The 25,798-nt window shown below is 43.6% G+C and overlaps 1 protein-coding gene across 2 annotated transcripts in view; it reads right to left on the bottom strand.

Moving 5' to 3' along the window:
- The window catches only part of UGGT2 (UDP-glucose glycoprotein glucosyltransferase 2), a 1,586,510-nt gene that overhangs the window by 1,372,501 nt on the left and 188,211 nt on the right, over nt 1–25,798 (bottom strand). For both annotated transcript variants that reach the window (XM_078657956.1, XM_078657957.1), the window contains exon 5: nt 10,396–10,570. In XM_078657956.1, the coding sequence (XP_078514082.1) occupies nt 10,396–10,570 (175 nt within the window). The remainder of the gene's footprint in view (nt 1–10,395; nt 10,571–25,798) is intronic.

The following is a 25,798-nucleotide window of genomic DNA, read 5'->3' as shown; positions in this document are numbered from 1 at the left end:
GCGCTCTGAGCTTGTTTGTTCGCCCTCTGATATGTGTGTCTTTTCAGGTGCTGTGGCGGGGCCTAAGGAGGACAGGCTGAACATTTACACTGTGGGACACTCATTTGTGAAGCGGGCAGAGAGGGCAGAATGGGACAGGCACCGGAAGCTCAACCTGGATTTGGATGACAGTTTGTTTAGATGTCACTGGCAGGGAAAGGTGGAATGCGTTAGCACGAGTTGATGCCCTTGCTGAACAATGTGGTCCTTAGGGGGTGCCCGGATGTGTTAGTTGTACATCTGGGCGAAAATGACCTGGTGAAGTGTAAGGGCTTGGCACTGGTCAAACAGATGAAGAGGGACTTGCTGGAGATTAAGAGGAATTGGGCGGGTTGCCACTTTATTTGGTCAGAATTTATTCCTAGAAGGTTCTGGAGGGGGCGGAGCGCCCTGGGGCAATTGATAGGACGAGGCGGAAGATCAACAGGGAGATGAGGGATTTCTGTGCCAGGGAGGGGATTGGCAGGATGGAGCATCCCGAGCTTAGGTATGGGGCGGTGTACTTTTTTAGGGAGGATGGAGTGCATCTCTCACGGTATGGGATGGAGTTATACATTGTGCAGTTGAAAGAGGCGCTGGATGGGGCTTTGGGGGTGCGCAGGTATCCGAGGAGGTTGGAGTCCTATGGGGGGGTCGAAAGTCGCTAATGCGGCTTTCGAGTGGCGCTTCTCCTAATTCAGAAAGGGGAGTAGTTGGGGATATTTGAGGAGGCCTGGGCTGTTTCGGTAGGTGGTGGGGGACACTGAGGTCATTTACAGTTGGTAGGCATGGGGGGTATTGTTGTGGACAGGATGTTGTAAGATGTTGTATGATGTGGCAATGTTGGGGATCCGGTTAGGGGTGGGGGTGGGGGTGGGGGTTTTGTTAGGCATTCACATATTTAGCTAGGCCTAGTTTTGTTCGGCACAGGCCAAGGTTGGGAATAGGCAGGGTGCACCTTATTCCAATAAAGCGGCCTTCATTTATTTATTTATTTATTTCAATTTATATCGTGCATTATCACCCCAGGGTCTCTAAGCGCTTGTACAAAAAGAAACCAGTCCCACTAATGACAGATATCAAGACTTACAACACACCCCATGCTTCCCGGAAAAGTATTGTTTTTAACATTCGGCGGAAGAGCAAAAGGTTGGGCTCCTTCCGAAGGTTAGTTGGAAGCTTATTCCATGCTGTAGGAAGCAGAGTGGAAAAAGCACGTCCACCAACTGTGGACAAGCGGAAACGTGGGTTGACCAGAAGAGTGGCTTCAGAGGTTCGTAATGCCCTGCCCGGGATATATCCAGCCAGTCTGGTTTTAATATAGCTGGGTGCATTCCCGTAAAGTGCCTTGTGTGAGCTACACAGACCTTTGAACAGTGTCCTCTGTCTGACAGGGAGCCAATGTAACTGATGCAGGAGAGGCGAAGCACGCGTTGTCCTAGGCTTCTTAAAAATCAATCTCGCTGCATCGTTCATGACCGTCTGCAGCCGTGTCAATAATCGCTGGGGAAGCCCTATGTACAGCGCATTGCCGTAGTCCAGACGTCCTAAAATCATGGCAGACACAACGCTTCTTAAGGTGGAGAAAGACAGCAAATGAGAGATCTTGCGAATCTGTCTCAGAAGACCGACGCATGTTTCTACCACTACAGGCACCTGTTTACTCATGGACAGCATGTTGTCGAGGTGGATTCCCAGGCTCTTCACCGCAGTTGCTGGTTCCGGTGTCTTGCCCAACTCCCTGGGCCAAAAACCGTAATTCCACGGACTGCCCTGGATGGCTATGGGCAGCACCTCGGTTTTGTCCGGATTGATTTTCAGGGAGTTGGCAGTCATCCAATTTACAGTGAGCCTTAAGATATTGTGCAACCTGGTTTGGGCGCCAGGAGAATCTTCTATTTGGATAATGATCTGCGTGTCGTCAGCTTAGTTAAAAATCTGACAATCCATCTGATTCAGAGCTGAAATTAGTGGCTGCAGGTAGATGTTAAAGAGGAGTGGTGAGAGGGCAGAGCCTTGCGGCACTCCACAGGTAATGGCCGCTGATGTTGAGACTAGGTCGGACAACTGCACCTTCTGTGATCTATCCTGCAGAAAGGAGGTGAACCAACCTAGCGCGTGCCCCCTGATGCCCATGTCTCTCAGACGCGACAGCAGTTGACTATGACATACCGTGTCAAATGCCGCGGAGAGATCGAGTAACACAAGGGCACCAGGGATCCTCTTACAGGGTTGTGGAATTCCTATAGCCCGACGCCCAGGACATATTGTTTGGGGTCAAGGGCAACAAGTTGTAATGTGTATTTTGTCCTTGGTACACGTAGGCCCAATCCCCTGCAGCACAAACCCTTTGGCTGCCAGTTTGCAGTACCACATTAAAGACCAGGGAAGGGTACTGCCTGTAGTTTAGTTAATATTTGTGTGCATGCGTTAATGCTGTTCAATCTAGTATTCATGGTTTATTAATTGAAAGCCTTTATTATTAGGTAGAGCCCTCTAAGTAAATGTACGTTCTGACTGCACTACTGACAGTGGTTCTAATATGAAAATGTGTACACACGGTTTCAAAGTTTAGCAACATGAGGCTATGCATAATGCTCACTGATTAGATGCAAATATTTGCAGAAGCTTGAAAGCAGATTAATGTTTCTTTGCTTTCAATATAAAATGTTCCTAAAAAATGAAAGTAGGGAAATAACATGTTGCTAGACTAGTGTAAAATTTTAGGTACTATTTCTTTGCAGCATCATTTAGTAAAATGTGTTGATGCATGCTAGTATTTCCCAAAAATATTCATATTGGAAAATTTGTGTAACCAGTTTCAATAAGATTATGGGAAACAAAAATAAACAAGCCTTGGCAAAGCCAGTAGATCTGACATTGGTGGTCAGCTTTTTAGTTTTGGCAATATGTGACTTGTTTTGGCATGGCTTTTGTAAAACCTTATTGATGTGAGAGCTGCCGGGCCCTCACCAGTATAACAAACATTGGCCGACGCAAAAATAGTTTTTGGTCTCAAAAAAGCACACACTGCCATATTAGTTACTGGCACTGAACAAAACTACTTTGTGTACCGATATGCTTCTTGTGAAAGAGCTGAATGCGGTCACTCACAGTGAAGCTAGCCGATTCAGAGAGAGCGAATTTTAAAAAACACAAAAGGTCATGGTTAACGCCAGACCAAATTAGGGGCCCAATTATTAAAGCGAGTCTCAAAAATGCACTTTTGGTATATGGCTTTCGTGAATTCACAAGAATTATTAATAGTAGGGCAAGAAATTGTTCTTCTACAAAATATTTGTGAACTGCATTTTAGCATGAGCAAATGTGCATGTGTAGATTTGCTCATGTGAAAACCTGGATGTTTGAAAGTTCATTTTCCCTCCAACTACTTTTTTCCCAATTCTGAAAGAAGGTTTACGTATGCCACTCTCGGGAGTAAATTTCCAACATTTCTCAGTATGGGAAAGATTTGAGAAGATTTGTTGAAAACCCTAAAACATGCAAGTTAGTAGGTTTGCACAGACGCAATAGGGCATTCCAAGCCTGGAACTACTGCTTACCACCATCTTCAGTCCCAGTATGTGGAGCTGCGGAAACGTGGCAACATAAAATGATTACTAGTATTCAAACACTACTATGGGATATGCCCTGGCATAATCCGAGAGGCTATATAAGAGCTCTTATAGAATGAGATTGCTGCCATAATTTGTGGCAGCACTACATGGCACCAAAGGGACAAGTGGATTTTGTTACAGGACAAGTAGATTTATGAAGCAACCTGCCCCATGGACAAGTAGATATTTTAATAAATTCCACACCCCTGTCTTATCAGCTCTGCACCTTAATTCGTCTAAAATAGACACCATCACCAACTCCGTGCTGTGGTGCACCCGAAAGCCAGCCTGATTTTGCTCAAGCAGATCATTTATCTCCAAATACTTAGTGAGATGTAACAACACATGCTGTTCCAAGACCTTTGCCAAGAAAGGTAGTTGGGAGATGGGTCTGAAGTTTTTAAAAAATTTTGTGTCCGCCCCTGGCTTTTTTAGCAATGGAATCAGCCGGGCCTCCTTAAACATGCCCGGGACTTGTCCAATTTCAAGGGACTTATTGAGCAGGTAAAGAATATCTTCCTCCATCCCTGGCATAGCTAGTTTGAAAACACTAGGGGGACAAGGATCCGCCTGAGAGCCTGATTTTACCCTCCCTATCAGACTGGCTAACATCTCCTTCGTAATCAAGGGGATGGTTTGCAGAGGGTTATCAGCTTTAGGCATGATAGACTCAACTTGGAGCGAACATTCCAGAGCAGGAGTGCACGAAATTTCTAACAGGATATACTCAATTTTCTTAATGAAGAAATCCTGGAAGAGTTGGCAATCCTCCTGCGAGAAATTAAATTTCTGCTCCTTGTTTTTCCTTAGCTCAGAGAGTATCTTAAAGATTTCCTTCTGCGGATTGCGAGCTGTGGCAATCCTGTTCTCAAAGAACTCGGATTTTCGTGCTATGATGGCCTTTTTGTATATAGCCTGCTCCTGTTGGTATAAACTCCGTGCCATCAAACAGTAATCCCGCCTCCAAGCTCTCTCAGTCTTCCGCAGAGCCTGCTTCCTTGCCCTCAACTCATCGTTGTACCAGGGTGCTCCTGCTCCTTTGTCCACCATTTTAACCCTTCTGGCCGGTGCCATTAGGTCAATGGTGGATTTTAACTTATCCACTACCCTCTGGCAGACGACCTCGAGTTTGTCGTCACGAATGATTGTAGCGACGGGGTTGAGTAAATTTTTCACCAGATCTTCCTCATTTATGGTGTTCCATCGCCTCACAGTTCTCCACAACGGCCTAGATTTCTCTCCATATTTGGGTGCTAATTTCTGTCCCCTGATCAGATAGTGGTCTGACCACACACACGGATGACCAGAAATCGTCCCGTCTCCAGGGTCAGTAGACCATACCAGATCTAGCGTGTGGCCCTTATCATGAGTGGGACCTAATACAAATTGAGTCAATCCAAGCGTAGTTAGCGCTTCCTCTAAATGGCTAGCTTGTCCCTCCTGGGGGAAACTTCCCAGTGGAAATTAAAGTCTCCCATGACCAATAGGTCCTTGTAACGAGACCTAAGGTCATGGACCAGCTCCACAAAACCCTCCCCAAAGTCAGGGGTAGCCCTAGGAGGACGATACACCAGCAGGATGACCAAGCATACTCTATCTGCCTCAAATTTAACCCCTAATATATCAGCACCTCCCAAGCACTCGGCGCAGATTTTTTCAGCCTTCCAACAGTTCTTATAGAGAAGGGCAACTCCCCCTCCTCTCTTGGTACTGACTCGATTCTGGCAAATGGCCAAGTAGTTAGGGGGAAGAGAAGCCACTACGTCTGGCATGGATGAGTCTTCCAGCCAAGTTTCTGTGATCCCCAGAATATCAGTCTCCCCATCTTGTAATAGCGTGAAGATTTCTAGATTGTGTTTCTGGAGTGATCTAGTATTTAATAGGCCGTAACCAAGCGTCCTATCCGCTTTCCGACTTTTTACATATCTTTGTACAGGCACAGTCATAAGTAGCCCTTCCCCCTCTAGGAGTGTATGACAATCCCCACTAAGTTTCCAGTTCCCCTGTTGAAGAGCCATCAGCTCAGATCTACTATACCTGAGAAAATGACCAGGGGTTGCGGCCCCGGGGCTCGGTAGGTCGCGGATGGGCGCAGATGGGCTCGCCTCTGGCGAGCCTCCGGCGCGCCCACGGCGCGCTCGCTGCGCAAAATCGCTGCGCGTAAACATAAGGCTGGTTTAAATAGGCGTCTTAGAAGACCGCCTGACAACTCAAATGTTGTCCCAAGATGGCGCCCACCCGGCGTCCAGACCCTTCCCAACCAAAGATGGCGTCCAAAAAGATCCTGAGTGTGCAGAGGGCCCGCTAAGCAGCGGTGAAGGACCAATTATTGTGCAAGTAAGGGGCAATTGCTAATAAAAGCACTATTCAATATTAAAACGATATTCTCCAATTTTAAAAAACGCGATGCCGCACTAATGCACTAATTCTACAGATCACCAGCATAGAACGCTTAAAGCGCATTGTAAATCTAGCCTTGCTCGTGGGTAGCGTTACCTTATACACCATTCCTGTGTCTGTGGTCAGTGCCCCCCCCCCTACTGGTGGGCCCCAATGGGGACATGGGGGCAGCCGACCAATGTGAGGCTTGCCCCCACGGGTAGTTTTGGGGCCGTAGGGGGGGGGTAGGGGGGACCGGAGACCCAGTAAGGCTGGTTGGGCTGGGGGAAGGTTTTTGGGCTATAGTTGGGCTGGTTTTGGGCTGGGAGCATACATAAATGGACATCTTGTGTCACTGTCCACCATTTTGGTGTGCAGTGACACAGCAGCTGGCATCAGGGCAGTGGGGGCACGAGTTTCTACCCGCCCTCCCGCCCTGTTGTGAGTGCTTTTTTGTGGGTTTTCCCGGGGATTTTTTGTAGTGATTCGAGGGGGTTTTCTTGGATGATGGTGCACGATCGATAGGTTAGTAGTGAGGGGCAGCTTGTTGTTGCTGGATCAGGTGCTGGTGCTGCGCTCATCCTTGGCGCTTCTCCTAGTTCAGAAAGAGGGGTAGTTGGGGGTATTTGAGGAGGCCTGGGCTGTTTCGGTAGGTGGTGGGGAACACGGATGTCATTTACAGTTGGTAAATGGTTATGGTGGGTTTTAGCTCACCTAATCATGCACTGTTCACTTGGTGCTCCGCACCTAAATAACTTCAAGTTTATCACCACTCATTACACTTTGTTTTTACACTTATTTTCACATTTATTGTGAACTTTTCAATTATACTTATCAACCTTCTTGGCGTTTGTTATTAACATTATTCATAACAATTTCCATACATGTATACAAATAAATCAATATTGCATTGAGATTATTGATATAACATTCTTTTTTCCAAACATTTGTCGATTGGCCCAATGCATTTCGGCACCCGGACGGTGCCTTCATCAGGGGCAACTCTGAAAGGAATGAAAAAGTACTCAGTGTAAGTGACTAGTATTTTGTTGATCATGGGGGTATTTTTATATTTAATAAATAGCGTACCTGAGGTCAACTGTTGTTCAATGTTGATGTTCTTATGTGATCGCCTGAATGACTATTGTGCTATGTAAACGGAAAAATTATAAAGCTTAATTTGTAGCTATTTGTTTACTCCAAAATGTAAACCGAAAAATACCTATTTTGGTAAGGAAACATACCTGCTTGTCCTGCTCTTTTTAGCTGTAATAACAAGCATGTATCAGATAAGATTTCCGGTAATATGAGAAAATTCAAAGCAGCAGTGTTCTAAAAATTAAACACCCTACCTTATCTTCGTTGTTACTCTTCGTCTGGGGATTTAAGAAAAAATGGCGCTCTGTTATTTGCGCGTTTAAGATAAACTTTCCTAATGCAAGGAGATCTGTCTATGCTGGACTGTACCTGTCTTGTCGAAAATCTTACCCGTCACGAAAAAACCGCTGCCCTGTACGGATTCAATCGATTGAGCTCAGATGGTGAACTCCATTTAAACTTAGCGTTCTCCACGCTGTTGCACGGTTATGGTAATAAAAGACGGACTTGCTCTGAAAAACGCTCAGAGTGTTGGTAACTGTACGCGCCATATTGGGGAAGTGACTCTGTTGGTAGATCTACCCATGTTTAAGCGGTGTATGTATTACACTTCAATTAGATGCGATTATATTTGGATGGTTTATAACCTCGCGAGAGTGAATATTTAATGATTAGATGTTGTCATTATCTTGTAAATTACCGAGCGAATAACAATCTTCAGAGTTATCTAGCGCGATTATTTATATCAAAAGTAAGTTGGAGGTGGGACATTGTTTCATCTTTATATATATATTTTAGGTCACTGTTTACGCGACTAGGCTGTCGTGATAATTAGTGTGTGTATGATGTGTCACGGGATGACCCAAGCCTAAAATAAACATATAGTTCACTGATCTTCACTATAATGAATCCTCGTGATAACATTCTCTATATGCAACAGTTATGATGAGCAAACATTTACATGGTTGCTATTCTGACAATTAATGCACAAAATTCATTGCTAAAGATGTTTTAACCATAATATAGACATTTTGAATTTAAGGACATGATGATAAATGGTAATAATATCAAATTATTAAACATGTAGATGCCAGATAATGCAAACCGTGATTAAACATATCGATCACTAATCTTCAATTCAATTTGCCGTATGATGACATTTTGTCTATGGTTAACAAGCATTACATGTTTACTTATTCAAACATTTTGTACAATATTCATTGCTTCTGATGGTTTATCCATTGTCTCAACATGCAATTTCGAGCAGCAGAGAATAAATGGTACTCATGTCAAATCATAACAACCTACAGATAACATGCTAGATCGTATTTATCATTGAGGCCTGTTGGTACCAAAGTCCTTAGATGCTTAATCCAGAATAGTTCTCGTTGCATCAATCTCTGGTGGTTATCCATACCTTGTTTGACTTGTACTTGTTCTATAATAAAAAACCTTAGTTGTGAGATGGTATGTCTTTCTTCTCTCCAGTGTAACACCAATGGTGAAGTTAAGTTCTCGTTGCGGATACGACTTTTGTGTTCCGTTATGCGTATTCTTACTTTACGTTCCGTTTTACCAATGTACATCTTGCCACATGGGCATTTAATGGCATACACTACATTCTTTGTGTTGCAATCACTTGAATGTTTCAAATGTATAAGTTTGCCAGTTGTGGGATGTGTACATGTATTCCCTGTAATCACGTTGTTGCAATTTGTGCAATTGAGGCATCTAGTTGTGCCCTTGTATGTAGTTGTTGCTATAGGTTGTTGTTTCAGATGCAGATTTACAGTTGGTAGGCATGGGGGGTATTGTTGCGGACGGGATGTTGTAAGATGTTGTATGATGTGGCAATGTTGGGGATCCGGTAGGGGTGGGGGTTTTGTTAGGCATTCACATATTTAGCTAGGCCTAGTTTTGTTCGGCACAGGCCAAGGTTGGGAATAGGCAGGGTGCACCTGATTCCAATAAAGCGGCCTTTATCACACCATTCATGTGTCTGTGGTCAGTGCCCCCCCCCCTACTGGTGGGCCCCAACAGCTCTCCATGAAACGATGCACGTTTTACGTATCGGGTGTAATATTCCCCAATGCATCCAAGACAAACGAAGCATTACATTTTTACACCGCGTTACCCCACATTAATAGCTAACAGAAAAAGATGTACCCAAAAGCGCTTTATTATTAACTTCAGTATGTCAAGTAAACTTAATGGCCCCAAATCATTGCAAAGAGTGATCCTCAGTGAACACAATAAAATGGCTTTTACATAAACCACGTTAAATAAGAGGGAACGTCACAATGCAAAAGGCTTTTAATGGCATGTGAACCTTCTGGAGGAAGGACCATTCCCTCAAGCAAGCAGACAGCTTGAAAGACAGTTCATTAAACACATTCTACATTGCTAACGTGTTTGAAACATGCAATCTTACTCACTGAACCAACATTTTACCTTGGGTGTTCTCGAACAAGCCGATGCATTATCCCTGTTAAATCAATTTTCCAATTTCCATTTACATAAAAATAATAAATATTTAAAAGCACTTCTGTAAGTAAAAATAATTCTTTTTCAACACCAGGATTAGTTTTTTTCAAAATATTACTTGACAGCACAGCTCTGCAGAGGCGCAAATACGCAGCATGTTTTTTACTCTTCCAAAGTGTACTGCACTTTTCACCACAAGTTCTAAACACACCATCAAAGCACTGAATATACTATTAAACACCTCTCTTTGTCAATTTACTATTTACATTATGCCAAAAATACCGAAACCACAACAAACTACAACCTAGCTACTGAGGGGGGAGTGTAGGGTGGGGGGGGCGTCAGGCATGATATCAAACAAGGCAAAGGTGCCACGTTTTGTGAAATGTTATTTAAAAAGTGTAGTCTTTATATGGAGCGCTCAACAAACCAAGACCAATGCCTACACGAGTTTACAGTGTCTGTAAAGAGCGAGCTACATATCTGAAATTAGTAAAAATAAGAGATTAGAATAACATTTATAAAAAGTGTGCACACTTTTTTTCTAAAAGAACTGCACATCATTTGTTACAACAAACCACAAGGCTATGTAAAGATGAGTAATTCTGCAGCAGACTGTTTTTTGTGTGGCTAGTTCAACGATTTCACACAAATTCCTCATGAAATTGATGATTTTGATGTATTTTTGTGAAACAATAGATAGGGAACACATCAACTCACAGGGTGCAGGTTCTGAGTAACAAACAAATGTGGGCTATCAGTGACACACATGCCTCCTACACAAAAGAAAAAAACATACCTGAACATAGTGACGAAGAATATAGGTGATTTCTTCTTTTTGTGCCTTTTCCGACAGGACTTTGTGAAATTTAGCAAAATCTTTTGTTCCTACTTCTGCGTACAGAACAGCCACTGGTGCATCATGGCTGATTGAAGGGTATTTGTGATCTGTCTTATAAATGTACGGCCTAGGCCTAGAAAAGTAAACAAAATTCACAGCATTAGCCTCATCATTTAGGGAAATCTATAATCTGCAATGTGAAGGCAAAAGACTGCTGCTAACCCAACCTGGACTACCCATTACCATACCTGCTAATGACAAGCAGGCACACATTGTCATTGCTTATCCAGGACTGTTGTGCCATTTAATGATCATGGGAAATGGTATGAATCGTTTGCTGTTTTTCACTCCACCTCCTTCACTATAAGGGAATTTCCGTAAATTTCCTACTCTTAAATGACTCCTCAAATTTCATATTGTGTCTTTCACTTTCAAGAGTCCTAAAAATGCTTGCCACATGCATGATATGATGTTCAGTATTTAGAAAGAAGACCACTATCCTTCATCATCTTCAGTGAATACTTTCTGTAGACTGAGACAAAAATTCTCAATGGAATTTTAGTTTGTACCTTTTACGAGTTTGAAAGAGGTCTTAAATTCTTCTACAGTGATGTGGCATTATATGAACTGAGAGCAACCCCCCAACTAAGACAAAAAACACAGCCTCATATTTTATCGCTGTGTCTTTCACTGATCATCCCTGCAATTGTCTTGCCCTCAGCACAGCTGTGTCACATCATTTACTATTTAAGAACAATGCAACAATATAACCATAAGGTCACTCAACTGTCTGGGGACATTTACCACATAGTAGTCTCTGAATTGCTCCTCAGTATTTCTGTGCCTTTTCAGCATGACTTTGCTTTTGGCTACACAGAATCCAAGATGCCACCTCCTAGACCATGCTTTAGATTTTCTACAAGACACCTTATTATAAACCGCTCTCTCTAAAGTGAACAATTTGGCAGATATTTGTATCTTGGTGGTAGGGGAGTTGCGGGTGGTACGGGAGTTGCCGGTATTGTTACTGCAACCTCTTCCCTTACCATTGTTGCCTCTGTATCATCCACGAAAGTATCCTCTGGAGGAATTGTTTTGATAGGGGCTTTTATAGGCAGAAGAGGGATGCTCCGAGCCGATAGTTTCGGAGCCAGCCCTGTAAAAAGAGCAACGAAAAGAACCTCTAGGGTAAGATAATTGGAAGGCCCTTATGGACTTGGCAGTTTCCTTATCCTTTTTCGTTTTCTCTAAAGATGTATCGACTGTGGGTCCAAAAAGATGCTCTTGGTCAAAATGCTGATTAAGAATAGCGGACTGCACTTCCTGTTTGAATCCGGAGATTCGAAGTCAAGCGTGAATGCGTAGCAAACCGCTGGTATTAACAGCCTGAGATGCTGTATCAGCTGCATCAAGCGAACATTTAATAGATGTATTTGTTATTAATTTTCCCTCCTGTAAAAGGTCATTAGCTTTGTCTTTATATTGGTCAGGAAGATGTTGCATAAGCTTTTCAAGCTCATCATAGTGAGCTCTGTCATATCTGGCCAACAAAGCTTGGGAATTGGCAATCCGCCAATGATTTGGAGCCTGTGACGTGATACGTTTTCCAGATGCGTCTATAAGCTTGGATTCCTTATCAGGAGGAGGATATCGCCTGTGCTTTGTGAATTTGCCCTATTGCGTGCATTAGACACTACAAGAGAATCTAAAGGGACCTGACCCTTAATGTACATCGGTTATGACGTGGAAGGTCGTAACTCCACTTTGGTGTTGGACTTCGGTGGCCAAGATGATTTTTTGGCACCGGAATGGGGTTGGCTCGATCCCGAGCCGGAAGGCTTTTTTTTTTGGTTTCATAGCCAGACCCAAGGGCGGGGCATCTGAAATTTGTTGCCGGTGTTGACCTGAGCCCGAGGGCGAAGGTGTTACCTAAGCCTTAGGTGTGGTTTTAGTTGGGAGATGGGTTTCAGTACTCACGGACCACTGAGCCGGGGTGACTGTCTAATCTTCGGCGTCGGCTTCGGAGACGGAGATGTCTCCTTCATCGGCTTGTTGCTCCGGCTGGAGATTGGGATCTGCTCCGAAGATGTCCGGAATCAAGCTGCTTCCGCAAGACATTTCGTGAAGTCGAGCCAGACGGTCACGGATGGTTTTCTTCGACCTGAAAGATGATCAGGCCTCCAAGTTATTGTCTTCGTGCTCCGGGGAGAGGCAGAGGTTACGAACCTCGTGTAAGTCCGTGTGTGGGAACTTAACATCACACTTGGGCATTTTTTGAAAGGAGTCCTTTCCATTGACTGCTCACGTGGTCGGCCGGATAGGCCCAACAGCCCACGTCGAAGATTGAGGTAGAGGATTTTATATTTCCTGAAGATACGCGTCAAAGGAAATGCGATTAAGACAATACCGTAGAGTGGTAAGGGATTGCGCGTCGAAGGGGGGTTCGAGAAGGACACCGAACAGGAGTGCAGCAAATCACATCCGAACCCGATGGCGGAAAAAAATAATCTGGAGATGGAGTGGATGCCCATGCGCACTATCATCCTAAGGAGGAGTCACCTACCTCGTGACTACAAAGAGTCTTCCAAGACAAAAACAAAGTGCAAACATCGGAATCCAACACCAGATGGTGATCTATGCACAAGTATACGATCTATAGCTCATATTCCGCGAACAAGCTCTATTCAGAGTTACGCTACACTTTATAAGTGTTGTTTGTACCATTACCTTCTTTTTTCCTTCTTGATGAATCTCGCAAAACACTTGTGGCAGCCATGATGCTCTCATACATAACACGGTTAACTCTTGCGGGCCTATTGTGAGAGACAGGTGCACAGTCCTCTGCGTCCACTGCGAGGGGGCAGTGTTTGCTGCTTTCGGCTCACAAGCCTCTCATGAGAGCATACTTTTATAATGGAATTTGCATTTTCATTGAACATATCCTGTTGTAATTAATATAATTTATATGCACCAGATTCTAACTACCCCTTTCTTCTTTTTATACGATCCCACAAGACTCTCGCAAGATTGCACATGTCCATGCAGCAAGCTTAATAAGAATGAACTATCTACTCATCACAGTATTTATCTTTTAGACATTTCATCTCAAAAACTACCACAATATGCATTCCTACTAATGGAGTGTATGAAGAATTCAATTACTCCTTTTTCCTATTCGCAATCCGGCAAGAAAGTAAAAACATTTTAAAAACAATTTACATTTATTTTCTTCACAGTAGTTATCCCTTAGAAACCTCCTCTTTAAGCTTAGGGGAACAGCATGCCTTTCTGCTGCCCCCATAGATGACTTTATATTTAATTTCCACCTTACCTGCAATTTTTCACAGTAAACATTAATGGCGGACATTTCATTTCTAACATTCCAAAAGTCAGCCAATCAGAGTGCTCAGGAGACTCGAAGGAGCCTCTTGCTATCCCAAGAGTGTACAGGCTCACAGGAAAAACATTTCTCTTGACCAATCACAGGGCTCCATTTTTGATTTTGTGCTCTCACTGGACTCTAGCAAGGCTAACTACCAAAATATACAATACTTTTTTTACCCTTAATTTGAACAGTTTTACACCAAATCACAAAAGGCACAATCTGTTGCCCAAGATCTAGCTCCCTGACAATTTGGTGTAATTCCATTCAGCAGTTTTTGCTGTAGAAGTGTCTAAAGAAGTCCATGGAAAATACATGGGGATTTTACATTTTGGGACCCCCCCTTTTTTCTTGGCCCTCACTTGATGGATCACCCCGAACCTTTCCAGGGAAGAGATGAGGTGGATGAACTTTTAGTGAAGATTCATCAAAATGGGGTCATAGTTATTAGCAAACTAAAAAATGATCCGTCTATGGAAAAGCAGGCATAACTAACTACCTATATAGATTCATTCTAATTTCCAATATTATAAATTAAGGTGAATGAATTACATGTAAACTAATTAATATAGTCATATATATTATGTATATATATAATATTGGTGAATAAATTACATGTAATTGAAAATTAAATAGCATAAGCTATTTTAACTAACTGGATCTATAGTAGGATAATAGAGGGGGGAAAGCACAGGAATATGGAAAAAAGGGGCGATTACCAGGAAAATAAAAACGTTTGCAGAATAGTACCAGTATTAGTTAAATATAACATTCACAAGTAATATGACCCAAACAGTAAATCAAAATAAATTATACAGTATAATACCATAGCCAATCAACATTTACAGAGGCATTGGAAGTTTATCTCTTAGTATATTTGGAATATTTTTACTACCGTGTTAGAAAGAAAACTGGTGGAAGGAAGCCAAAATAAAATGTCTCTACACTATAAGGAAGCTAAAACAAATGCCTCTACACTATATTAAATACAAAAGGCATAAGCAGTATCTAACTAAGGATTAAAACACACAATTCACCACCAATAAAAAGGCAGTTTTAAAGTATCTTTTCAACAAGAACTAGTTCTAGAGCAACTCAAATAAACAAATCAACTATGTTGCACAGTTTACAGCTTAAATCCAAAAGGAAATATTAATGCTACCAAAAACGATTTTGGTGACAGATAATCATTTACTGTATTTCATTACTGTTTTCCCACACTGATTTCCAAAAATTATTAACATTTCCACAACAGAATAATATGCTCAATTCCGAATGGCAGGACCAACGTTTTTTTCATCTCCTTACAAGTTTATTTTGGATCGTTTACAAATGGGTAAACCATACGATTTAAAAATAAAAAATAAAACTTGAGTAGTAGAAACAAACTTGGATATTTTATAGAATTTAAGCCAGATTTCGTTCCAAAGCATTGTTGACCAACTTATCTCTAAATCCGACTCCCATGGTTATCCTATTATTTCTGTAGAAATCAATGGCTTATGCAGATCAATATAAAGTAATGAGGCTTTGGGTACAGGAAAGTGATTTCATAATTCAGTGAGGAAATTAAAAGTTCTGCTGAATAAAAAGATAATGTACAGTATTTGCAATCACATTTGTCGACTGTGTATGTACAGATTGATGCTGGCTAGGAACAGAAGACTGTGCTCATGTAAAGAGTTGCAGCGATTTCCCATCATAAACTGGTATATCTATAGGATATTGTTATTGCATCTTCTTTCTAAATACTGCATCTAGCAGATATTCTAATATGAAGAGCCATTTTCTAACGGGGTGTATACAAGAAGGAAGCGTAAATTCTATCCTCATTGGGCTGTGGTCTGAGTTTTTAGGTCTCGCCTATTATATCCCGCAGGGATAAATAGGCGGGGTTATAGTAAGCGGAAAAGAAAAGTTTACCTAGCCTGCGGATCGCGTACAGTTCATGTGAGCTATGCACGTGCACAGAGCCAGCCACATCACACACCACCATTTGTCTGTGCCTCGGCATCAGACTTCAAAGGCTGCCGCTCCCCCGCCCCCCGCGTGCACATCTCACACCATTTGTCTGAGCCTTAGTATCAGACTTCAAAGGAATGCACTCCCGCTCCCCCTGCCAAAGCAATGCCGAGAGTTTGGTTTTTTTTGCATCCATTTCGCGGGGAAGCCATGTTTTGTTCGGCGTTCTCTGCACCTTTCTCGGGTTTTTTTCTGGACGAAAGTGAAAGCCTACCGTGCTTGTTTACAGTAGCCTTGCTCCTCAAATGCTGTTGCTGTGTTGCCATCTCTCTAGGGACACTCAGCTTGAAAACACTCGACTTTCTAGCTGCAATGCTACATCCGCTATGCTTTGCCTCTAGACACGTTGATCCCTCGCAGACTGTGCTGACTTTGCCCCTCCTGATTCTGAAACTGACCAACACAGTCACCATGCAGTCTCTTCTCTCTGTCTTATGATGTCTGCCCTGCCACCATTTACTTCGGACCCTCACCCTCACACCTCCTCAACCTCACACACCCTCACACCCTCTCACCCTCACACACCCTCACTCTCCCTCACACCCTCACCCACCCTCACACACCCTCACTCACCCTCACACCCTCACCCTCACAACCCTCTCACCCTCACACACCCTCTCACCCTCACAACCCCTCACCCTCACACACCTCCTCACCCTCACACCCCCTCACTCTCACACCCCATCACTCTCACAACCCCTCATCCTCACCCTCACATACCCTCACCCTCACACTCCCTCACCCTCACACACCCTCTCACCCTCACACACCCTCACACCCCCTCTCACCCTCACACCCTGTCACCCTCACATCCCCTCACCCTCCCTAACACCCTGACCCTCACATCCCCTCACCCTCACACCCCCTCACTCTCACATCCCCTCACCCTCCCTCACACCCTCACCATCACACCCACACCCACTCACCCTCACACACCGTCACCCTCACACCCCCTCACTCTCACACCCCTTCACCCTCACACCCCTTCACCCTCACTCACCCTCTCACCCTCACTTACCCTCACACCCCCTCTCACCCTCACACCCTCACACCCCTCTCACCCTCACCCACCCTCACCCTCACACCCCCTCACACCCTCACCCCTTGACACCCTCACACCCCTTCACCCTCACTCACCCTCTCACCCTCACACCCCCTCTCACCCTCACCCACCCTCTCACCCCCTCACCCACACCCCCTCACCCTCCTCAACCTCACACCCCCTCACATGCCCTCACCCTCACACACCCTCACCCTCACTCACCCTCACACAATCTCTCACCCTCACACCCCCTCACCCTCACACCCCCACACCCCTCACCCTCACAACCCCTCACACCCTCACCCTCACACCCCCTCACCCTCACACACCCTCTCACACACCCTCTCACCCTCTCACCTTCACACATCCTCACACCCTCACCCTCCCACCCCCTCACACACCCTCACTCACCCTCACACCCCCTCACCCTCTCACCCTCACACACCCTCACACCCTCACCCCCTCCCACCCCCTCACCCGCACTCACCCTTATCCCCTCACCCTCACACCCCCTCACCCCTCACACCCCCTCACCCTCACACACCCTCACACACACACCCTCACCCTCACACCCCCTCACCCTCACACACCCTCACCCACCCTCACCCTCACACACCCTCACCTTGACACCCTCTCCCCTCACACACCCTCACCCTCACACCCTTACACCCCCTCACACACCCTCACCCTCACTCGCCCTCACACACACTCACACACCCTCACCAGCATAGCATAAAACATAACATAACAAAACAAAGCATAGCACACACCCTCACCCTCACACCCCCTCACCCTCACATCCTCTCACCCTTACACCCCCTCACCCTCACACACCCTCACCCTCACTGGCCCTCACACACACTCACACACCCTCACCAGCATAGCATAACATAACAAAACATAACATAACAAAACAAAGCATAGCATAACATAACAAAGCATGGCAAAACACAACAAAACATAGCAGAACATAACATAACAAAGCATAACATAACATAAAACAAAGCATAGCATAACAAAACATAGCAAAACACAACAAAACATAGCATAACAAAACAACAAAACATAGCATACATAGCATTGGAAAGCATAACAAAACACAACATAGCATAGCATAACAAAACAAAGCTTAGCATAACAAAACATAGCATAACAAAGCATAGCAAAACATAGCATAACAAAACATAGCATAGCAAAACAAAGCATAGCAAAACAAAGCATAGCAAAACAAAGTATAGCATAATAAAATACAACAAAACATAGCAAAGCATAACAAAACATAGCATAGCATAACAAAGCATAGCATAACATAACAAAACATAGCATAACAAAACACAACACATAGCATACCAAAACACAACAAAACATAGCATAGCTTAACAAAACACAACAAAACATAGCATAGCATAACAAAACATAGCATAGCATAACAAAGCATAGCATAGCAAAACATAGCATAGCATAACAAAACATAGCATAGCATAACAAAACACAGCATAGCATAACAAATCAAAGCATAGGATAGCAAAACATAGCATAACATTACAAAACAAAACATAGGATAGCAAAACAAAACATAGCAAAGCATACAGCGTCACTCTGCTCCACCACCGCATCACTCAGGGGCAGCACAACATCACTATACGCTACCACAGCATCACTGAACGCCACAGCATCACTCGTTCGCCATCACAACATCAATCTGAGCAACCATTCAACAACACCTGGTTCAAATATGTTCTCTCCATGTTTCAATCTTTATTACAAATGTAACATAAAGATGTTACTATTTCACTTCTGTTCTTGGATTTTCGGCACAATAAAATACACTGAACATAATCTTCACAAAAGTTATTTACAAAACTTTAAGCTATTGCCATTATAAATTACAATAACTTTTATTTAAGTATTAATTATTGAAAAAAAAATTAAAAACCATTGTTATTTGTAATATCAATACATGTAAGTCACGTACATACAACACATATTGTATTACAAATGCTATAGGTGTCACATTTACGGAAGTTATAACTATTGGCATTGTAAATGACAAAGCTATTAATTTCGCTATTTTCAAAAACAAAACAAATACAAAATTTATCATTTACAATACCAACAGCTCAAACTTTCCTAATACGAGACCTATTGCATTGCAAATGCTTGTTGTATATTAGGTGTGTACAATTACCAATGAATGGCATATATCCCAGTGATGTTAGCCAGTAATCCATAAGTGAATATTACCCAGGGACAGACAAAAACAAAGTTCCCAGTAGTAGTTTCAAGGCATCGGCGAGGTATTTTGTATCAATGACATGCTGTATAACTTTAGCTGATGCAGATAGACCTCTGGGTGCTGTTCCCATTCTCTATAGTTCATCGTCAAGATCGGTATGTATTATTGCTTTGTGTGTTATGTCAACGAATAACTGTAACAATCAATGATAGTGAACAGCTGTACTCGATGAGTATAATAACAATAAAAAGGTATTTTTTTTAAAAAGATTGGTATGCATGTCAATTACGTATATAGCTGACCATATATCTGTCTTATAGCACAATGTATTTGTGTACTGTCCTGGCAGACATCTACCGTCCAGGTCCATGATTTTATGTATCTCTTCTACTGGCATTTGTCTCATAACCAGGTGATTACCCCTCTAGAGAGGGTGTTATAGATCAAAGTGGCATGTTCTCCCCACTATGGGGTTCTCAATTTCTCATCTATCAGTGTCAAATGTCACTGTTGCAACATAGCAATGTCTATTTTGTAACTCTGCAGGTATACTGAAACTGCTTTCTATTTGCAAGCATTATTCCGACTCCTTATGTTCCAAGTTACGAAATGAAAGTTTAGCCTTCTCTCTGAATTTGAAATGTGTCACTTATTGTTGGAGCAGTTGTACAATGCATTCATGCTGCTGGTTCAGTTGATGCTATCCCAACAGTTTGCTATTATCATTACTTCATAGCCGATACCTTCCGTGAACGCGCAATGCTCCTGCCACCCAGCCACAATGTTCACAGCCCCAACCCCCATGGAACATAACAGCAACTGTGACATACATCGTTGAGGAAACAGAGTGCCTTAAGTGGGGAAGCAGCTCCCTCCTGATATCGGTTTAATTTGCTCTACATTTTATAATGTACCTCAAGCCTTTCTCAATTTTGTTGTACTATATATAGATTTGACACTTTGCTAGCCAATTTCACTTCCTTCTATCCATACTTGTAAGTGTGCGTCTAAGCTCCCTACGACTGTTTAAACTATGTTCAATTAAGTTAGGCCAACTGCATAGCACAGTTCTTATTTCTAATATTTAGCACACATTTATCTTAGCATGGAAAAATGCACCACAGTTTTAATCATCACCTTGGCCAATTTAAGGTATAGTACTATATTTTGAGGGCCTACTTTAACTTTAATTGCTCGGGTTGTGGCATGATATCAATCAATCTGAAAAATTAAGTCCATGAGCCATTATTGTTCCTTACTGAGCTTTAGGGTATTTACAGTACAACATTACCAATCAAGCAAAGTCGTCTGTTGCTTCTATTCTATCTGATGCTGATCTGTTTAGCTCTTGGTACATTGTGTGCGGTCGTCATTGCTTTAATTTGAGCTGGTGGCTTCCGGTGCTCAGCACCTGCACTTAATTGCCAACCCTGGCACTCATGACAGTCTGCCACATGGTGGTGTCGTCTGTCAATTTAGCGATTAGCACAACAGTTGTTTATTAATTCAATAAACATTAAAAATTACTGCTATCTGCTGGAATAGTCTCAGTTGTCACAGTTGTAGGTTTGTGATGGCAGTAGTTGTGTTAGTACTGTCATTGGCAGTGCTAGCAGGGGCAATGGGTCGTGCAGCTGCAGTGACCTTTAGATGAGGGTCAGGGACTCATATATTTTTATTTTCTCAACTGAAGTACTGGTGGTCGTTCTTTGCAGAACTTTTTCATGAATGCGTTTGTCAACTGCAGGTCCATGAAAAGGTTGACTTTCTACATAATTTGCAGTCTCAAAGGAAATAACAGTCAATATTGAAGGCCTAGTTATTGAAGTTTTTTCTTGCCATTGATGACGCGGTAGCGTACTTCCTAATCACAATTATAATTTCCAAGTACAGTGAAATTGTTGAGCCTTGAAACTGTACATGTCTTTTCTTACATGTTAGCCTTAGCCCTGTGTCCTTGTCTTTAAAGCTGAGTAAGTGTGCAATTACTGGCCGTAGAGGAGGACCCGGCACAAGTTCAGGATAGTGACTTATGGGTGCTATCTACTATGTAGATCAGTTAAAAGCTCTACCTGCCGAACACATCAGTGATCATATTTTCAACTTCATGTTTCAATCTTGCAAATATTTGTGGACTCCAGTGGGTCTAGGATTCACAGGTTGTTCTTACGTCACAGAATCTCAATTCAGAATCTTTGTTTCTAGGTTTTTGCAGCATTTTTTCCACATTAGTAAGTTTCTTGTTTCTGGCTGCCCAATCCTCCTACACATTTTAGAGCCCTTTTTCAGTCAGGTTGAATCTGGAAGCTTGCTTTTCTAGGTGGTCTGTCAGGCGTTTTACTCTGGTAGTCCGTAGGTCAATTATACTGTCTATGCTCCTCAAAGTGCCACTCATTTCCTTTAAGATATTGCATATTTATTTCTCATCTTCAGCTTTGCTAACTGTAGTTTCAATTTCTTTCTGTAGGCAACTCCACGTGTTGCTGCTCTGCCAGATATTTTGGGATAGAAGGAATGTTTTCTTTGCTTGTTGTTGATCTTCCCCATTGTAGCTGTGGTATAGCACTAATTTATGGTGAGTGACTGTCTCTCTTTTCAACCATCTTTGCAGAAATTACCTCACTAGTTTCCCCGGAGCACAGAGTACACCTATGTCTTTCAGTAAACCTTTGTCTTCCCAGGTATGGTGAATTCAGAAGTCGATGTTATGGTTATTTTTGTAGCATCCTATCACCTTTGAGGGTATCCTAGCACAATGAAGGTCTGCGGGGCTTGCCTTGGGGGACTTGCTTAAAAAGCCAGGTCTTTAGCTTCTTGTAGAATTCAGGGAGCAATGAGGAGGCTCTGATGTGGTGTGGGAGGTTGTGCCACACTTTAGGAGCGATGTATGACAAGGCACACACTTGTGCTGTTTTTACATCTGCATGGCACTACATGTGCTGGCGAGAGTCCAGCTGAACGAATATGCCTAGAGGGTTAATGGAAGTATACTCAGCTGTTTAGGTAGGCTGGACTTGTGTTATGTATGTGTGTGTAAGGGAGTGCTTAACCCCTTCGCCGCGGCACGAATTCGGCCACGGTGCGGGCGGCGCTAGGGGGTGGGCGTGGTGCTCCCTTACACATGACCTCTCTACGCCATCATTAGTCACGGGCGGCGTGTGCTCATGACGGCATGGAGCCGTCATGACCACTCCCACTCACTAATTCGCCCGCACAGGGGGGGAATTAGTGCCGCGGAGCCTGGGCGGAGCGGCAGTTGATTGTCTCCACGCCGTTATGAGCACCCGCCTCCCGTGGCTCATGACGGCGTGGAGCCATCATGAGCATGGAAAGAGTTAATGTGAGTCTGTGGTTTCCAGTGCTCACCGCCTGCATTTAATTGTTAACAAAGGTACTATGACAGTGTGCCACATGGTGGTGCGGTTTGCCTAATTTAGAGACAAGCACAACTGTAGTTGCTTATTATTTCAATATAAATTCAAAATAACAAATACCTGCTGCGAAAGGCATTGTTATAGCTTAGCCTTGGGGGCATAGAATACTCAAAATTGCCACACTTGTAGGAGAGTGAAATTTAGGCGTTAAATTGTTACTGTAATTGGCAGAGCAGACAGCTTCAACAATGATGCAAGTGAAAGTGGACTCCTAACGAGGGCCCTGGCACTTATTTATTTATTTTACAAATTAAGCACTGGTGTGAAGAGCTTGAATTGTGCATGCTGATGTATAGGTAGCCAGTGTAGCTCCCTAAGGTGTGGTTTGACACAAGACCAGCGTGGGAGGTTGAGGACCACTCTGGCTGCTGCGTTCTGGATAGTATGAAGTCTTTTGCTGAGTTGTTTGGAGATACCAACGTAGAGGGTGTTTCCATAGTCCAATATGCCCGTGATGAGGACTTGAGTGATGGTTTTCCTGGTGTAAGGCGACCACTAGTACATTTATTTCAGCACTCTTAGAGTGTGGAAGCAGGTCGAGGTTACTTTGTTGAACTGGGTGGTCATGTCCAGCTTGCTGTCAATAACTATCCTAAGGTTTCTTGCATGTTTGCTGGTGGTGGGCATTAAGTCCGTCAGCCACCAGGAGGAGTCTCAGGGCAAGGGATCCTTTCTAAAGAATACCATTTCAGTCTTGTTCGTATGGAGATAGAGGCAGCTGGATTTTATCTAGGTGGCCACACCGTTCATGCATGGGTTGAAGTTGTTCTTCCTGGTGGTGTGTGATTTGCTTGAGAGGGACAGTATCAGTTGTGTATTGTCAGCATAAGTGAGTATGTTGATGTTATGTGCAGAGACTACATCAGCCAGTGTAACCATGTAGATGTCGAAGAGGGATGGGCTGAGAGAGGAACCCTACTGCACTCTACAAATTATTTTTTATGCTTCTGAGGAGTAGGGTGGCATGAATAAATGTTTGTGTTCTCCAGTAAGAAAGGTGCACATCCCTTGGAGGTAGGGTCCTTGGATTCCAGCCTTGTAAAGTCATCAAAGGGAGTGACTAATAATTACATTAGATAATTGCACCTGGGCACAGCGAGGATACAAAAACGCACTCATTCTAACTTTGTGTTTATTACCGGCATGAATGCTTCTCCAGTACAGTTTTCACTCTTTTCACTTCTTACTTCCCTCTAAGAGCACAAAGAGGAAGATATCATGTGATCAGTTCTCTTGTTAGCACACTATGTTAGCATGGTTATCAGGCCTAATGTAGCTCATCTATGCTGGAGGGTGAGTGTGACTAGCCGCCCTACAATCTGGAAAGCTCGATACCAACAGGACATGCCACACCACGGTATAAACAGGCCAAGTGGCAGCACAATTCCTAGTCTTGCAGCGTCCAATAAGGGCCTAGTGGGAGGCCATCTGCACCACAAACAAAACTCCAAAGAGCCATCACCCTCTCCCTTGGCAAACGTGAACTGCTCGCTTTCATTTTAGAGGAGCCCGGGCACCCACAGAAGTGTTGTGGCATCTCCCATCAGCAGCTGTGCCTTTCCCGGAAGTGCTATGGCGCACCAACAGTGCATCCTCACTCAAAGGGGGTGAAGGCCTTCCCCACACTTTGGGCTTGCAGCCAGCGTTTGGCTCCCTCAGCGGCTACTATATACCACCAGTAGAGACTCAGTTTGCAGCTCCCTCAGTGGTGAGGTCCCACACCGCGCGCATCGGCCAGGCCTCACTGCTGGTACGTGTTGGGATCAGTGTCAGTCATTCTCCTTGAAATGGCCAGAAAATGTCAATGCAGCCAAAGCAGGGATCTATGTAGTTGACTCCATCCCTTCAAGTAGTTTCTAATTTATTTACATTCCAACTCAATTTCACTGTGTTTAACGAGGGGGTAATGTACATGTTGTACAAAGTACGTGTTTGACTTCAAAATTAAAGTGTTTCAGCACTATAGACGCCTAACTCCTTTGAAAATGTATAACCTATGCATCCCTTCCTCCTTTGATATAGTTGTGATTTAGGTATAAACAGTACTGTATTATCGTTAAAAGATTTCAATAAAAATACTTCAGTCGAAAAGTATTCTTTTTGCATGATAAATTCTACCGCAAATCACAAGTGTTGTTTTGTGTATTAACGTGTTTCTGCAAATTAAGCAAACTGTTCAAATTCAAAATCCTTTAGCTTGTTTCGCTCTTGAACGTCAAGATATTCAATTGTTAATTTGCAACTCGTGTAAAAACGAATGTCGCCGCATTAATTTTCCTGTTTATACAAAATGCAACAGTCACGTTACAGGTTTTATTAAGGCGTGTTTTATTCCTATGGCCATGGTCTAATGTACGATGAATTTGTAGTAAATGTTTCAGCGACAGCAAGTTTGTTCATCAGACATTAATGTGGTTTCAGGTGGTAGAAAAATATGCATGCCGTTTACCTATATACCATTTTAGTGAAGTATATAATTTATCTAGCAATTAAAAACCCTATGCATGCGACAATTTAAAGAGATTGTTTCAAATCTCACGAGCCAGTCAGTCAGTCAGTCAGTCAATACACTTTATTCGATTACTTAAAATCATAAAAGTACAAAAACAGAACACTGACATTAACAATATTACAAATCTTTAGACCACATTTAAAATACATAGGCAATGTTTCAATTCATTATAAAACCTATCACCTATTCAGATCCCTTAAGCTTCAATTAGCAGTAGGCCACAAAAGGTAACTTAAGATGAGCTCGGGGCGCTAGAGGGCGCACGAGCAGTATGGCCGCACCTATGTGAGGCTCCTGCCGCCTGTGCCAACATCCTTTGATTATCCTACGATAACCACCTCCAATGCCGCTGAAACTTGGAGCAATTGATGTAGACCCCTGACCCGGCACTCGCTGCAAATTTGGAGTGATTCGGCCGTCCGGAGTCCGGAGATATCCTGTTGTGAGTGAGGCGCCGACTGGGGAGGCGAAGACTGCCTGCTCTCGAGGTGGGACACAGTCCTTACGCGATCCCGTGGTTCCCCCGTGGTGTGAGGGCCGGGACCGAGAAGCGCCTGTATCGCCGCGGCCCCCTCTGCGGGGACATCAGGACAGCAAGGGCGGACCATCGCATGCTGCGGCGAGAAGTGGGGTTGGAGACACCGGAGCGGTGGCTGGACCGGCCGCTGTTAGAGGCGGCACCTGCCCGATCGCGAGCTGGGACGCAGACACTGCGCGAACCCGGGGTCCCCGC

Source organism: Lissotriton helveticus, chromosome 8, assembly GCF_964261635.1.
Source record: "Lissotriton helveticus chromosome 8, aLisHel1.1, whole genome shotgun sequence".
NCBI classification, from domain to species: domain Eukaryota; kingdom Metazoa; phylum Chordata; class Amphibia; order Caudata; family Salamandridae; genus Lissotriton; species Lissotriton helveticus.
Note: the sequence above shows the minus strand (reverse complement) of the source record. Positions and strands in the feature narration are given on the sequence as shown.